The 17,019-nt window shown below is 35.9% G+C and overlaps 1 protein-coding gene across 1 annotated transcript in view; it reads left to right on the plus strand.

The window, feature by feature from the left end:
• Positions 1-17,019, plus strand: part of GRIK1 (glutamate ionotropic receptor kainate type subunit 1) — an 847,144-nt gene that overhangs the window by 376,980 nt on the left and 453,145 nt on the right. The window contains exon 7 of the mRNA XM_053705180.1: positions 2,201-2,374. Within this exon, the coding sequence (XP_053561155.1) occupies positions 2,201-2,374 (174 nt within the window). The remainder of the gene's footprint in view (positions 1-2,200; positions 2,375-17,019) is intronic.

Raw genomic sequence — 17,019 nt, forward strand, 5'->3', positions numbered from 1 at the left:
TATACCTGGGGTGAGACCTGTACATTTACAGGCACTCAAGGAACGCCTCTGTCCAGCTCTCTGACCAAGGCTGAAAAACTATATTTACGATACAAAAATAAAGTACTCTTTGCATTGTGTACTTTTCAGTAAATTTTAACTTTTTTCAAGTGTTCAAGGTTAAATTTTATTTCATAATTTACTGTGAAGGATCTTATTTCACTGTCAAGAGTGTCATAGATTTTATTTTTTTTATTTTGACTATAGAGTTTAGAAAATAGCACACACCTTGTTTATTAAAATTTTAATAAAAAATATGTTTACACTTTTTTTTGTAGAGTTCTCACATGTAATGATATATTCATAAGGTAATGGCATAGTGTGAATCTGCTGGGTCTGCTAATGAATGTGAGAACCATCTAAAAACCCCAAAACAACTCTGTACAGTGGTGGAAATTACTCAGCAGTTAAAGGGAAAGTCTAGTCAAAATTAAACTTTCATGATTCAAATAGGACATGCAATTTTAAACAACTTTTAGAATTTGCTTTTACCATCAAATTTGCTTTGTACTCTTGGTATTTGTTTCTTGAAAGCTAAATCTAGGTAGGCTCATCTGCTAATTTCTAAGCCCTTGATGGCTGCTTCTTATCTCAAAGCATTTGACAGTTTTTCACAGCTAGAGGGCATTAGTTCATGTGTGCCATATACACTCACCGCCACTTTATTAGGTACACCTGTCCAATTGCTTGGTAACACAAATTGCTAATCAGCCAATCACATGGCAGCAACTCAATTCATTTAGGCATCTAGACGTGGTGAAGGCAACTTGCTGAAGTTCAAACTGAGCATCAGAATGGGGAAGAAAGGGGATTTAATTGACTTTGAACGTGGCATGTTTGTTGGTGCCAGACGGGCTGGTTGGAGTATTTAAAAAACTGCTGATCTACTGGGATTTTCACGCACAACCATCTCTATGGTTTACAGAGAATGGTCTGAAAAAAAGAAAATATCCAGTGAGCGGCAGTTGTGTGGATGAAAATGCCTTGTTGAGGTCATAGGAGAATGGGCAGACTGGTTCGAGATGATAGAAAGGCAACAGTAACTCAAATAACCACTTATTACAACAAAGGTAAGCAGAATAACATTTCTGAATGCACAACATATCGAACCTTAAAGCAGATGGGCTACCGCAGCAGAAGACCACACCGGGTACCATTCCTGTTAGCAAAGAAAAGGAAACTGAGGCTACAAGAAGATTGAAAAAACGTTGCCTGGTCTTATGAGTCTCATTTTCAGCTGTGATATTTAGATGGTTGGGTCAGAATTTGGCATAAACAACATGAAAGCATGGATCCATCCTGCCTTGTATCAACAGTTGAGGCTGGTGCTGATGGTGTATTGGCGTGGGGGATATTTTATTGGCACACTTTGGGCCCCTTAGTACCAATTGAACATCATTTAAACGTCACGGCTTACCTGATTATTGTTGCTGACCATGTCCATCCTTTTATGACTATAGTGTACCCATCTTCTGATGGCTGCTTCAAGCAGGATAATGCACCATGTCACAAAGCTCAAATCATCTTAAACTGGTTCCTTGAACATGACAATGAGTTCACTGTACTCCAATGACCTCCACAGTCACAAGATCTCAATCCAATAGAGCACCTTTGGCATGTGGTGAAACGGGAGATTTGTATCATGAATGTGCAGCCGACAAATCTGCAGCCACTGCGTGATGCTATTATGTTAATATGGACCAAAATGTCTGAGGAATGTTACCAACACCTTGTTGAATTTATGCCACGAAGAATTAAGACAAATCTGAAGGCAAAAGGGGGTCAAGCCCGGTACTAGCAGGGTGTACATAATAAAGTGGCTGGTGAGTGTAGATAACATTGTGCTAACGCCCATGGAGTTACTTTTGAGAGGGCACTGATTGGCTAAAATGCAAGTCTGTCAAAAGAACTGCAATATGGGGGCAGTCTACAGAGGCTTAGATGCAATGGGTAATATGGGTAATAAAGGGATTATCTATCTATTTAAGCAATAAAAATTCTGGAGTAGAATAAAATACTATGCACATTTAAAATATGATTGATGTCCATTTATGGTTAATGAACCTACTTCAGGTAGTGGAGATGATATTGCTGAAAATGGAAACATCTATGATTTTCTCTGGAAGCATTATGTTTTACCGTTTTGTATCTTTTCTGACAGGACTTGTTTGCATTAGACCTGGAACCGTACAGGTACAGTGGAGTAAATATGACTGGGTTTCGTTTGCTGAATATTGAAAATCCTCAGGTGTCATCTGTGGTAGATAAATGGTCTATGGAACGTCTGCAGGCACCACCAAAGCCTGAGACTGGTCTTCTTGACGGCATGATGACAGTAAGCAAAAACATAGCAACATCATAAAGTCGTTTATATATTTATCTTTATCCAAGTTTAATTTTAGTTTCTGAGAAAATATTTCTCAGATATATACAGATGATGCTCAAAAACACTTTTTTATTTTTCTATCCACATTATAAATTGAGATGTCTGGTGGTTTAGAATGTATTTTTGTTTATAAAGCTGCATCAAATAATATAGCTTGAGATAAAGAGATGCTATTAATTTTTCTTTTTGGCTGATTTATCAAATGATTGCAGGTTGCAGCTTTGACATTAATGGGAGATCTTTATAAAATACATCTATCAATTAAAGAGCATTATTTAATCAGGCAGGACATTTTTTTAATCAATGGATGATAATAAAGGGTTAAATAATTACAGTTGGTTAATAAAGGAAAGGATCACATACTGTACAGTGAGAACTTACAGTTTTGTGAGAATGAAGCAGCTCATCAGTTTCAATGGTAGAAATGGCGCCATTTTACTAAACACGTTTACAGTGGGAAAAAAGCCCACTATTATAAACTGGAAAAGTCACAGCCATTTTTATAGAGGATATTAATATCCTGCACTGTTAATCTTGTATTAAGACCAAAATATCACCAAAATAAAAAATACATTTAATAATAAACAAAGTTAGAAAAAATGTATAATGAACACTTTTACAGTAGATTGTGTATAAAGAACACATCCTGCACACATATACTGTTTACCCATAATGCCACAGCCCAAACATATAAATAAGTCATTAACAAGTTATGCTTTTATTTTATATGTTAGTTAAAAGGTAAATTTCATACATGTGAATTGCTAATGTCAGTTCACACTGTGCAACAATAATGATGCAAACCTATATTGTAAGGAATATTTCTGTTAAATTGCCCTTGTATTGGCTCTTGTATTTGTTTATAGTGAAATTTGTAGTTGTCTGGTAACTTTGCAATGGAAAATAGTTTACTCCTGGTAACTTGCACTCGAACGATGCTTGTGCTATATCTAACAAAGTGTTAATTTTAACTTGTAATACCAGTGCACCAATATTTGTGGTGAACTCCTGGAATTTAATTTGGTCAAGCTGACCGAAAGAACAAAAAAGAGAAAACTCAAAATACAGACTGGAAGCTTTAGATAATCTCACCGGAGTGGAGAGCTTTAGATCATTGGATCCTGTGTCTCAAAACAAACCTTAAAGTGAAATTTGGTTAAGGCGTCATCAGAAAAACTCTTCCTTAAAGGGACATTAAACCCAAATTTTTACTTTCATGATTCAAATAGAGAATACTATTTTAAACAACTTTCTAATTTACTTCTGTTATCTAATTTGCTTAATTCTCTTGATATTCTTTCCTTAAGAGCATATCCAGATAGGCTCAGTAGCTTCTGATTGGTGGCTGCACATAGATGCTTCATGTGATTGGCTCACCCATGTGCATTGCTATTTCTTTAACAAAGGATATCTAAAGAATTAATCAAATTAGATAATAAAAATAAATTAGAATGTTGTTTTAAATTGTATTCTTTGTCTGAATCATGAAATAAAAAATGTGGGTTTAATGTCCCTTTAAGAATATGTTTGTTTCAGAGCACATTACTTTTTATGCTTGTCTTATGCTTAGACATAGAAAATAATTTTACAGTTTGCTTCTTATGGTTACTTTCTCGCTTTGTTTTTGCAAATTATTCAAGAATACTATATATTTGGGTCTCCATTAAAACAGTGTCATGAGATTTGACATATTCTCTTTATTATTTCAAATTAAGATGGTCACGTTTATCCTGTACTGGTTTATATCTGTTCCATGTTTGAAAGTGAGTTCCATGGGACAATCATTGTTACCTTTGAACCTAGAAAATTAAGGGTTACCATACAGATAAGGAATTGTCATTGACAATATTGCACACAAATAGATCCAGATTAAGGCTCTGATAATCAAATCTTGCAATATTTTATGCCAGATACAATAATCTGAAACATTGGGTTTTCACTCACCGTACAAATGATAATATACAATACGGCTTCATTAGTAAAGTATAAGACTTGCTACCCTAGAAAATTCCAAAAACTTTGCTAATAAATGTGCATTCTCAAAATATAAAAGTGGATTTTGTTTACCTGTATGTTAGTTAATCTATATGCTATCACAATTTTAATTATGTAAATGTTTAAAAAAAGTTCATATCTTGCAAAAAAATGGATTTAAAAATACAATAAATAATTTTAAAGTATTATGCATATAAATATCGCAACTACTAGCGTGTTAACCAAGCTAGACTTCATCTTTTTGCACGTGTTGGGTTGCGCCTATATTAAAAGTTAAATGTTAATCGTTTTCATGCGCCGACACTTTCAGCCTCTTTTTAGCCCAGTAATGCTTTTCACAGAGTAGAACTTTCCTGTAGTATATCAGTCTGATCCTGCCAATTAAGGTCAGTCCAGCACCAAAATACCAGACAATTCCTCTCTGGACAAGGAACACAGCAACCCCTGATGATGATTTCGGCCTTTGTTGGGCTAAGTACACTGAGCAAGGAGTTCACGTCTGGTTGCCCCTTTTTCCCTTAGGGAGACAATACACACAGAGAGAAATGCACTCACAGGAACGATCAACCAGCTAAACAATAGTATTAGCCTGTTCTATGGTGATTTACCACCTGGGTGCAGCTTCCTTTTTGCCCGGTAGTGTTTTTTGCAGAGTAGAACTTTCCTGTAGTATATCAGTTTGATACGGCCTATTACGGTCAGTCAAGGGCCCAAATACCAGGCAATTCCTCTCTGAACAAGAACACAGCAACCCCAAATAATCGTTTCGGCTTTTATTGGGCCTTGTCAGTGAGGTGTAGCCATATTCCTCTAAGCACACTGAGCAAGGAGTCCACGGTCTGGTTATATACATATATACATACACATATTTAGACATGAATATGTATGTATCTCTATGTTAAAGATCTTTGCATCTCTTTGAGACGTAATATATTTTAGCCCTTATAGCTTTTTATTGCATGTTTTTTTAATATTTTTTATTAGTTAGTATTATGATTGTAACTGTATTTTAAAATGTAATTTTGATGTTTATTGTGCAACTTTTTTGTCTTGTGTAACAGTTAACTAGAGCTTTCCGGTAGCGCTATCCCAACACACAGTAAATTCAATTGCGCTCAAGCAAACACATTTACTTTCAACTGCGTTACTTCTGATGCGCGCAAAGAGTTGTGATAAACCCATTTTATCGCACGCGCAATAGTTAGTTTGCTACTCGTAATTTAGTCCATGGACATCATAAACATAGTGCTCCAGCTCAAATAGATAAATAATATTTTTACACTTTTGTTTTGGACTAAAGAGGCTTATTACACACACACACAAAAATTTATAATAGGAGTAAATTAGAAAGTTGCTTAAAATTGCATGCTCTATCTGAATCACGAAAGAAAAAAAAATTGGGTTCAGTGTCCATTTAAAGGCCACACTTAGGGCTAGATTACAAGTGGTGTTAACTTGCGTGCTTATTAACTAATGCCTAGATTTAGAGTTCTGCGTTAGCCGTCAAAACCAGCATTAGGGGGTCCTAACGCTGGTTTTTACCGCCCGCTGGTATTTAGAGTCAGTCAGGAAAGGGTCTAACGCTCACTTTCCAGCTGCGACTTTTCCATACCGCAGATCCCCTTACGTCAATTGCGTATCCTATCTTTTCAATGGGATCTTTCTAACGCCGGTATTTAGAGTCTTGGCTGAAGTGAGCGTTAGAAATCTAACAACAAGACTCCAGCCGCAGAAAAAAGCCAGGAGTTAAGAGCTTTCTGGGCTAACACCAGTTCATAAAGCTCTTAACTACTGTGCTCTAAAGTACACTAACACCCATAAACTACCTATGTACCCCTAAACCGAGGCCACCCCACATCGCCGCCACTCTATTAAAATTTTTTAACCCCTAATCTGCCGGCCGCACACCGCCACAACCTACATTATCCCTATGTACCCCTAATCTGCTGCCCCTAACACCGCCGATCCCTATATTATATTTATTAACCCCTAATCTGCCCCCCCCAACGTCGCTGCTACCTACAATTATTAACTCCTAATCTGCCGACCGGACCTCACCGCTACTCTAATAAATGTATTAACCCCTAAAGCTAAGTCTAACCCTAACACTAACACCCCCCTAAGTTAAATATAATTTAAAATAAATTATTCCTATTTAAAGCTAAATACTTACCTGTAAAATAAACGCTAATATAGTTACAATATAAATAATAATTATATTGTAGCTATTTTAGGATTTATATTTATTTTACAGGCAACTTTGTATTTATTTTAACCAGGTACAATAGCTATTAAATAGTTAATAACTATTTAATGGTTACCTAGTTAAAATAATTACAAAATTACCTGTAAAATAAATCCTAACCTAAGTTACAATTAAACCTAACACTACACTATCAATAAATTAATTAAATAAACTATCTACAATTATCTACAATTAAATCATACCCTATTCTAAAATAAATGTTTTACAGCTCTTTTACCTTACCAGCCCTTAAAAGGGCCTTTTGCGGGGCATGCCCCAAAGATTTCTGCTCTTTTGCCTGTAAAAAAACAATACAATACCCCCCCCCAACATTACAACCCACCACCCACATACCCCTAATCTAACCCAAACCCCCATTAAAAAACCTAACACTAAGCCCCTGAAGATCTTCCTACCTTGTCTTCACCACGCCGGGTATCACCGATCCGTCCAGAAGAGGGTCCGAAGTCTTCATCTTACCCGGCATTTTGATATGTTCGTTAGTTTGAGTCGAATCAAACATTCTATTTTCGAATTTTCGTTTTTGAATTTTTCAATAAAAATCGAAAATATTTGTTCGAATAATAGAATGTTTAGCTATGTATTCATTCAATTTTGAAATGTAATATTCAATTTCAAATGTGACATTTGAATTCCAATGTAACAATCAAATTCAAAATAGTATTTCTAGTCTACACCTGTTTTAAAAATGTAATATTCAAATGCTGCATTCGAATTCTAATGTAACATTCAAATTTAAAATAGTATTTCTAGTCTACAACTGTGTTTAATAAATGTAATATTCGAATACGAATGCTACATTCGAGTTTGAATGTAACATTTGATTTCGGAAAATAGTATATCTAGTCTAATACTTTGTTTTATAAATGTAATATTCAAATTCGAATGGGACATTTGAATTGTAATGTGACATTCCAATTCGAAATAGTATTTCTAGTCTAATACTGTGTTTTGTAAATGTAATATTCGAATTTGACTGTGACATTCGAATTCGAATGTGGCATTCGAATTTGAAAGTGACTTTTGAAAACTGTAAATAACATTCGATAATAGAATTTTTTTAAGAATATTCATTCTTATCAACATTCTATTATGTAAATCAAATTTCTACAATAACATTCATTCTAACATTCAAATATAAACACATACCTCTGTGAGCCTGCTCTAAAAGGGTCTGCTGCCTTGATTATCTGTTAAAGTAAGATTGTCTGTTTAAGTAAGCAGTTAGCTAAACAAGGTAGTTAGGCAAACAAGGATTTTGAGTAACCAAGGGGAAATATAATTATTTTATATTTTTAAGTTAAACCTTTAGTAAGAATGTCTGAGAATGTCATTCAGTGTACAGCTTGCCACATGTTTGCATCACTGGAGCAGCCACTTAAGGGATTATATGTCTGTGGCAAATGTGAGCATATTGTCTCTTTAGAAACTCATATTGGAGTTCTGGAGGAATAAATTGCAACACTGCATGAAATTCAGATACTTGAAAGGGAAATGGATAGGACTGAGCTGGTTGTTATGGTTCTAGCAGTGAGAATGGGGAGGATTCAGATGAGGAGACTCCAGAATGTAGCTGGGTCACAGTTAGAGGGCGAAGTAAAGGTAAGTAAAAGAAAGCGGAAGAGACAGGCCAGGTCTGAGCTGGTACACCCCAACAGATTTGCCAGATTAAGTAAAGATGTTGGGGATATCAGTTCAGGGATGGCAGTGTCAGAGAGGGCTGTGTTACCTAGTATAGTGAACAGTCCTTTAGTCGTGGAAGAGGAGCATACTATGGTGGGCAGTCCTTCAGACATGGTAGAGGGGCATACTATAGTTAACAGTCCTTCAGTCATGGAAGAGGGGCATACAAGTCAGGGCCTGAGGCAGATGCTGGTGGTAAGACACTCTATTATTAGGAAGGTTGATAGGGTAATTTTGTCCAGACCCTTTAAATAGAACAGTTTGCTGCCTTCCAGGGGCTCATGTTAGGCATATTTTGGAGCACATTGACAGATTGCTAGAGGGATGTGGGTCTGTTCCTGCCGTCATGGTACATATTGGTACTAATGAAGGAATCAGCGGGAGATGGAGAGTGCTAAAAATGACTTCAGGGAGTTAGGTAGCAAGCTTAAAGCAAGGACCTCCAAAGTAATATTTTCAGAGATATTACCAGTGTGCTAAATTTAATAAGGTCTGTTAATTCATGGTTAAAGACATGGTGAAAAAATGACGGGTTTGACTTTTTAGAGCACTGGGCTGACTTTTCACTTGGGTACAATTTTTACAGTAAGGATGGATTGCACCTGAATGACACTGGTGCAGGTGTGTAGAACGTTTAGAGAATCGTTTAAACTAGGCAAAGGGGGGAATGATCACTTAGAAAACAATAGAACAGAGAGATCAGTCTGTGAATATGTCAATCCTATAATATCTCAAGGAAGGGATGATTTAAGAAATGTCACATTAGAAAGTATGAAGGAAAGCACACCTAGTATCAGCAGAAAGCACATGAAAATTAAATTTACGACAACAAATGCAAGAAGCATGACAGGTAAAATGGGGGATCTGGAGCTCGTAGTTGCAGAAGAGGACTATGATGTTATCAGTATAACTGAAACATCGTGGGATGATTCACATGATTGGGCAGTTGACTTAGAGGGGTATACTTTATTTAGGAGGGACAGGAATAATAAAAGGGGTGGAGTAATCTGCATGTATATTAAACCTAACCTTAAACCTACAATAAGGGAAGACATTTATGATACAGTAGAGACCCTGTGGGTTGAAATAAAGAGTGGGGGGAAATGCTAAAAAAAATATTACTTGGAACATGCCCCCCAACATTAGTGACCTGGAGGAAACTCAACTACTAATGCAAATAGGTAAGGCTGCTAATAACAGTGCTGTAATTATGGGAGATTTTAACTACCCTGATATAAACTGGGCCAATGAAACTAGTAATTCAGCTAAGGGGGATATATTTTAAATGGTTCTCAGGGATAACTTCTTGTCACAATTAATAGAGGAGCCAACTAGGAGTAAATCTATTTTGGATTTAGTGCTTTTAACCTTTTAACGCCGTTATGCCGTTCTATTCCGTCATATTTACACTGGGCTTTAAAGCCGTTATGACGGAATAGAACGTCATATCAAACGGCTGTCCTGAAGCCTTCTGCGCTTCAAGGACTTGATCGCGGTCTGGAGGGCGTTCCTAGGGTTGTAGGGACGCCCCCCAGATGCGATCCAATAATTGAAATCTCGCGATCGTATGCACGATCGCGTAGTTTCAATTTGTCTACATCGGAACAGGTGTTCCGATGTAGACACTTTAACCCTGTCACGAAAGGGTTAAACAATACAGAAATAATAACAAACATAGAAGTCAAAGAAAATTTGTGTAACAATGATCATAACATGGTCACATTTGAAATCTCTTTTTATAAACAGTGTCTTAAAGGTTTAACTAAGACTTTTAATTTTAAGAAAGCAAAATTCAATGATTTAAAGAAATCACTAAATAACATAAATTGGGACAAAGTATTCTCTAATAAAAATACAGAGGATACATGGATAACATTTAAAACTTTGTTAAATAAATACCATATGGTTATAAAAATAAAAAAATCCAAGCCAATGTGGTTAAATAAAAATGTGTAAAGAGAAATTAGGAAAAAAAATGTAGGGCATTTAAATTATTCAAAGAAAATAGTACAGACTCAACATACCATATTTATAAGGAATATAACAACACTTGCAAAAAAAGCAATCAAATTAGCCAAAATTGAAAATGAAAAATTAATTGCAAAGGATTCCAAATCTAACCTTAAAAGGTTCTTTAAGTACATAAATAGCAAAACAATCTAAGAAGGACAATATAGGGACATTAAAATGCGTGGAGGGTAGAATGGTTAACAGTGACAGGGAGAAGACTGAGGTACTAAACCAGTTTTTTTCTTCAGTATAGACAACCAATGGACGATACTTTGGAACAAACTAGCACATGTCAGCCCGTACCATTAACTGGGTTATGTATAATGGATATCAGGAAAAAACTGGATAATAGTAAGGGAAATAAAACTCCAGGCCCAGATGGAATACACCCAAGGGTGTTAAGGGAATTTAGCATTGTTATAGACAAACCTCTACCCTTAATTTTTCAAGACTCATTATCCTCAGGCATGGTACCCCAGGATTGGTGTAAAGCTGATGTTGAACTCAATGGACTTAGGTCTTTTTTCAACCGCATCTACTATGTTACTATGTTACATTCGCCCATCCCTAGTAGCCATATTCCTCTAAGCACACTGAGCAAGGAGTTCACATCTGGTTGCCCCTTTTCCCTTAGTGAGACTTAATACACACAGAGAGAAGCGCACTCACAGGAACGAACAACCAGCTCAACAATATTATTAGCCTGTTCTATGGCAATTAACCACCTGGATGCCGCTTCCTTTTAGCCTAGTAATGCTTTTCGCAGAGTAGAACTTTCCTGTAGTATATCAGTTTGATCCTGCCTATTACAGTCAGTCAAGCGCCAAAATACCAGGCAATTCCTCTCTGAACAAGAAACGCAGCAACCCCAACAATCGTTTCAGCCTTTATTGGGCCTCATCAGTGAGGTGTAGCAATATTCCTCTAAGTACACTGAGCAAGGATTCCACGATCTGGTTATATATATATATATATATATATATATATATATATATACATATATAAATACCTACACATATTTAGAAATTAATATGTATGTATCTCTATGTTAAAGCTCTTTGCAGCTCTTTTTTTCTAACAAATGAGACCTCAAATCTTTTAGCCCTTAAAGCTTTTCATTGCATTTTTTTTAATAGTGTTATGATTGTAACCGTATTTTAAAATGTAATTTTGATGTGTGTTGTGCCACTTTTTGTCTTGTGTAACAGTTAACTAGAGCTTTGAGGTAGCGCAATCCCAACACACAGTAAATTCAATTGCGCTCAAGCAAACACATTTACTTTCAACTGTGTTACTTCTGAGTCGTGATAAACCCCTTTTATCGCACGTGCGACCCACCGATACTTATTCCAGGAGGAGAAGTGTGACACCTGTGGTGATCACGTCTACCTGAGAGACTGGTGCTGGGAAGAGCATGCAGGCAGCTAAGGACGGCTTTGGAGCCGGGGTCCTTCCGGTGATCAGCTGTGAACTGAATTGGAAGCGTATAGGCCAATGCGGGTGAGTGGTGTTGAATAGGACGCCCACAGGTACGAGCTTCTTACTCTTATTCCGGTAAGGATACCACCATACGGTTTATCGTTAGCGTAAGGCAGGCATATGCTGTTTACCATGAGACGGGTAGAGTTGTTACTCTTTCTCCATCTGTATTTGTGCCTTTGAAGCATAGTTATATATCTTTTGAACTTTTTTCGATACAGGCTTTGTTTACTGCCTGCTTTTTCTGTGTGCCTGCAAGTTTGAAGCAGCTTCGCTACGCTGCACTGTATCTACTATTTGAGACTCTTTAACCATTTGCCAATTATACAGTATGTATATTTCTAGTCTTGGAGATTACAAACCTGTGGACTCTTGTGTTTCAACTTTGGCATTTGCTGCTACAAATGGCATATGCTGTATTCATTGACTTTGCATTTTTATTCACACTAGTCAGTGATTTCTTAGTCTGTAGCCGTTTATAGATTGACATGCGATATAGTTTATGTCTTTTGTTTGCTAGCCAGCATTATGTCCAATGATTTTATGTGTAATCTGTATATGTATATGAGTTCCACACATGATGCATCTTTTTGAATACATTTGAGTGACAAAAGAGTGCTGAATCCCCTCACTTTGTATAGGTCTTTCCTAAGTCCTATCATCTTTCTCTCTTTTAGTGTTTGATTAAGATATTTATATATAAATTTATATATACTGGATATATATATATATATATATATTCATATAGATATATAGGTATAATATATTTTACCAAAAATACAAAACAATAGAACATTTTATGCTCTGTGAAAAACATTGGGATGTAAAATATTTATAACTACCTTCAGTTTAACACAGTTGGTCTAATGTGTGTCGGGCTAGCGCATGAGAAATAAGTGTTAGGTTCTTTTCCAGTTTGCGCTCTCCATTAATGTCTATAAGGAGAAGAAATTAGCACAGTTGCGATATCCAAACTCCTAAAGTTAATGCGCAACAGTGTTCACTTTTGTGCAGACATTTTACTTTCGTGTTTTAGTAAGCTGATGCATGTGAAATCACTCATTCAAACTCACTATTTAAATATATTATAGGAGCTAGCTGAACACATCTGGTTTTACACACAAGAGGCATTCATGTGGAGCCATCAATTAGCCGCTAACTCCCAGTAATGGATTACTGCTCCTGAGCCTACCTAGGTATGCTTTTCACCTAAGGACAGCAAGAAAATGAAGCAAATTAGATAATAGAAGCAAATTGGAACGTTGTTTAAAATCACATGCTTTGTCTGAATCATGAAATAAAACAATGGGGTTTTATGTCCCTTTAAGGTCATTTCAATCCTTATTAAATCCATTAGGAAACATGATTATAATGTGGTTTTTAAATGCCTTTGCACTGCGTTAGTTCCACCAATACTTTCCTTTTTAGTAAAAGAATACAAAAACAAATAAATAATGCCATCGATATCTTGTAATATACTCCTATTGCCTCATCATCATTCAAACATAACTATGTTTTCAGGGTAACTGCATCTCTTAATAATAAACATGCATGGCTTTATGAGTGTCAGTACATTGGGGTCCATTTATCATTGTGCGGATGGACATGATCTGCTATAGCGAACCATGTCCGCCGCACATTGATAAATGCCTACAGCATACACTGTCGGCATTTATCATTGCAACAGCAGTTCTTGTGAACTGTTGGTGTAATGCCGCCCCTGCAGATTCGTGGCCAATCCAGGGGGTGTCAATCAACCTGTTCATAATGGATCGGGTTGATTTTCGGCAATGTCTGTCCGCCACTTTAGAGCAGTCGGACAGGTTATGGAGCAGCAGTCTTTAGACCGCTGCTTCATAACTTGTGTTTCTGGCGAACCACATTAATGTATTCCACCATAGACTTTAATAGAGCATGAAAAGTAGAAAAAAAACTAACACCCTTACTAGCTCGCAAACCCGGTCGCATTTTCTCAAGTGCACTAACGTGGCATGAAATATTAATATTTCACATTCCACTGTACTTCACATTTCAGAACAACAGTTACACTCATAATAACACCATCTAATAAATATTATTAAAAAAAAATTGCATACAATTTTTTCAGAGTTCAAAGATATGAGGCCTCAGGTGTTAATTACTTTAACATAGAGATACATACATATGCATGTCTAAATATTTTTTATATGTGTACATATGTATTTGCACTCCTATTATATCCTATGTCACATAGACACTTTGTGGGTCCGTCCCTTTTGTTTGTATATATATATATATATATATATATATATATATATATATACAGGTAGCCCTCAGTTTACGCCGGGGTTAGGTTCCAGGAGGAATGGTTGTAAATTGAAACTGTTGTAAATTGAAACCTAGTTTATAATGTAAGTCAATGGGAAGTGAGGGGGTTAGGTTCCAGGCCCCTCTCAAAATTGCCATAAGTAACACCTAATACATTATTTTTAAAGCTTTGAAATGAAGACTTTAAATGCTAAACAGCATTATAAACCTAATAATATAGATTGCATCATCATCAAACTAAGCTTAATGAACAAAAACATTTGCTAACAGCACCTATTCAAATAATCACACAACAGACTGCATCATCATCAAACTAAGTTTAATGAACAAAAACGTTTTTTTACTTGCATTTTTCTGCAATCAGTTCTCTGCATTGTTAGCATGTTAGATAATATTGTGTCTGAACCTATTCTATGCATTTCACTCTACAGTGATTAATGAGCAGTTAGGCACCCTCACCTCAAACAGCTGGACAGGAAGATAATAGGGAAGTGGCTGCTAAATCTTGTTGCTGATAGCTAATGTCTGCTCTGTGTACACAGATCAATTTCAGGCTGTTAAGTTGCATAACTTTGCTGCAAAACACCTGCTGGCTATTTTAATTAGTGCACTTTGCTTTCCAAAGCTTTTCAATAGCAGTCACATGACTGGAAAAAAAAGGTTGTTATTCTGGAACGGTGCAAATTGAACCGGTGTAAACCGAGGGCCACCTGTGTGTGTGTATATATATATATATATATATATATATATATATATATATGTCAATGCTTTGAATATCGGGGGTCTCAGTGAGGTCTTCCTATGCAAGGGTCATGTGATATTTCTTGCCATACTGACAAATTATAGATAATCAGACCCTATGGGGTAAATTTAACAAGAGGTGACCAGAAATTTTGGAGCCCTATATCTGAACTAACAGATATTGCACACAATTATAAAGTTACATTGATACAGTTATCTCTGATATAAAAGTGAATAAACATAAAAAAGCACTTAAAAAGATACAATATACTTATATTGGATGTTGCAATTCAAAGTAGCACAATATTGCCCATAACATGTCATAATCCAGGAATATCCACACAGAGAGTAATTCTCAAATAGAGAAAGAAAATGATCTCATAGTGTTAAACTGTAGATGTGAAAAAGCATCAGGTGGAAAAAGTAAGGTTATCACATACTCCAGAGATATAGTCCAGGTATGGGTTTAAGCACTTGTTAAAAAACACTGGCAAATACAGTATCAGCTTCTAAAATCTTCAATTTATTGAAATAATCACATTTAAACAATATGTACAAGGCAATATCGTCACTCAGGATAAAACACATACTGAGGGAGTCAGGCAATAGTGTCTGGATGCTGTCTAGGCTATATACAGTCTAAGCGAACATTCTGTCTAACTTCACCTCTCCAATGCCAGTCTGATGCCTTGTCCCAAAGTGCAGATTTTTCATTGAGGATGATCCTGATTTCTGAGTTTTAATTTCTTCAACCATATGTATCCAAAATTAAATCGTATTTTAAAGACACTTTAAATGTTATACAACATTTGGAAAAATAAATATGGAATTAATAATATTGGTTAGTTACAGCGGAGGTAGCTTCCGTGTATACTAATATTGAAAAATAAAAATGGTTATGAGCAATTGATAAAGTATTAATCCAGGTTAATACTTTAAAAGTGGAACAGAAGGAGTTTTTATTTGAAGGTTCTTTTAATATTATGACACATTTTACTTGCAGATGAATGGTATTGCAATATGCTCCAGGTTCAGAAAATGTTATGCAAACCTACATATGGCAGTCTGGGAAGACATATCTGTGTAGAGCGAACACAAATGGAGCTCAAACCTACATAGGGGACCCATTACAGATAAATACATGAAATGTTTTTTTTCTTTGGAAAGGGGGCACAACATCTTTAGAACTTTATATATGAAATATCTTATTATCAATAATAACTTAAAGGGACATTAAACACTAAATAAATGCTGGATAGAATGATGCATTCAAAGAAAAGATTAGTCTGAAAGTAACATGTAGATGTATTAGTCTGAAAGTAACATGTAGATGTATTTTATAAAGTTCCATTAGTTGTTTAAATATTGACAAAATAAGTGTAAAATGTTAGTGTCTATAAAACAATGGGAGCTGCCATATTGTAACTTAGGTTACCTTCTCTGCTATGGCCAATTAGTCAGTTCTTATTGGTTACTAGAGTGTGCAGCCAATGGCTGTGTGGAATATAAAGGTGTTCTAAAAAATAATGAAAGCATATTGCAGAGTTTTTTATATATACAATTTATCATTTTATGTTACTTTTATTGTGCCTTTATTCTACCCAGTTTTTCCGCTGCCCATATGTATCATTACACGCACAAGAGAGTGTGTAAAGCCCACCCCTTCTCTCACCCAACCAATTGTATGACAGAAGGGCCTGTCAATCATCCAGAGCAAGCGAGTTTTGGCGTAATTTCTCTTCGCCACCTCAGAGGTGGCAAAAAGGTGTAAGTAGCAGCGGTCAAACGACTGCTGCTTCTTACAATGTGGGAAACAGGCTTGCTTTCTCTGCTTCGTACATGGAGCCCTAAGGATAGAAAATAAATTCTTGCATAGAAATATAAAAATGAGACCTCCAAAAATTCTAATGAAGTCTGTCCCTTGGTATTGGATTATGGTACCTAACAAAAGAAGGTTATGGATATTGTAAACACTGGGGAATTATTATAAGTTTACAATGATTAAAACCAAAAGAACTCAAACATCCAACATAAAAGATAGAATAACTAGACATTTTCTAAGCGATGAAAAAGAGGGAACATTTGAATAATGAATTAAAGGGTTTCTTTAAAT

The sequence above is a fragment of the Bombina bombina genome, chromosome 3 (genome assembly GCF_027579735.1).
Source record: "Bombina bombina isolate aBomBom1 chromosome 3, aBomBom1.pri, whole genome shotgun sequence".
In the NCBI taxonomy this organism is placed as follows: domain Eukaryota; kingdom Metazoa; phylum Chordata; class Amphibia; order Anura; family Bombinatoridae; genus Bombina; species Bombina bombina.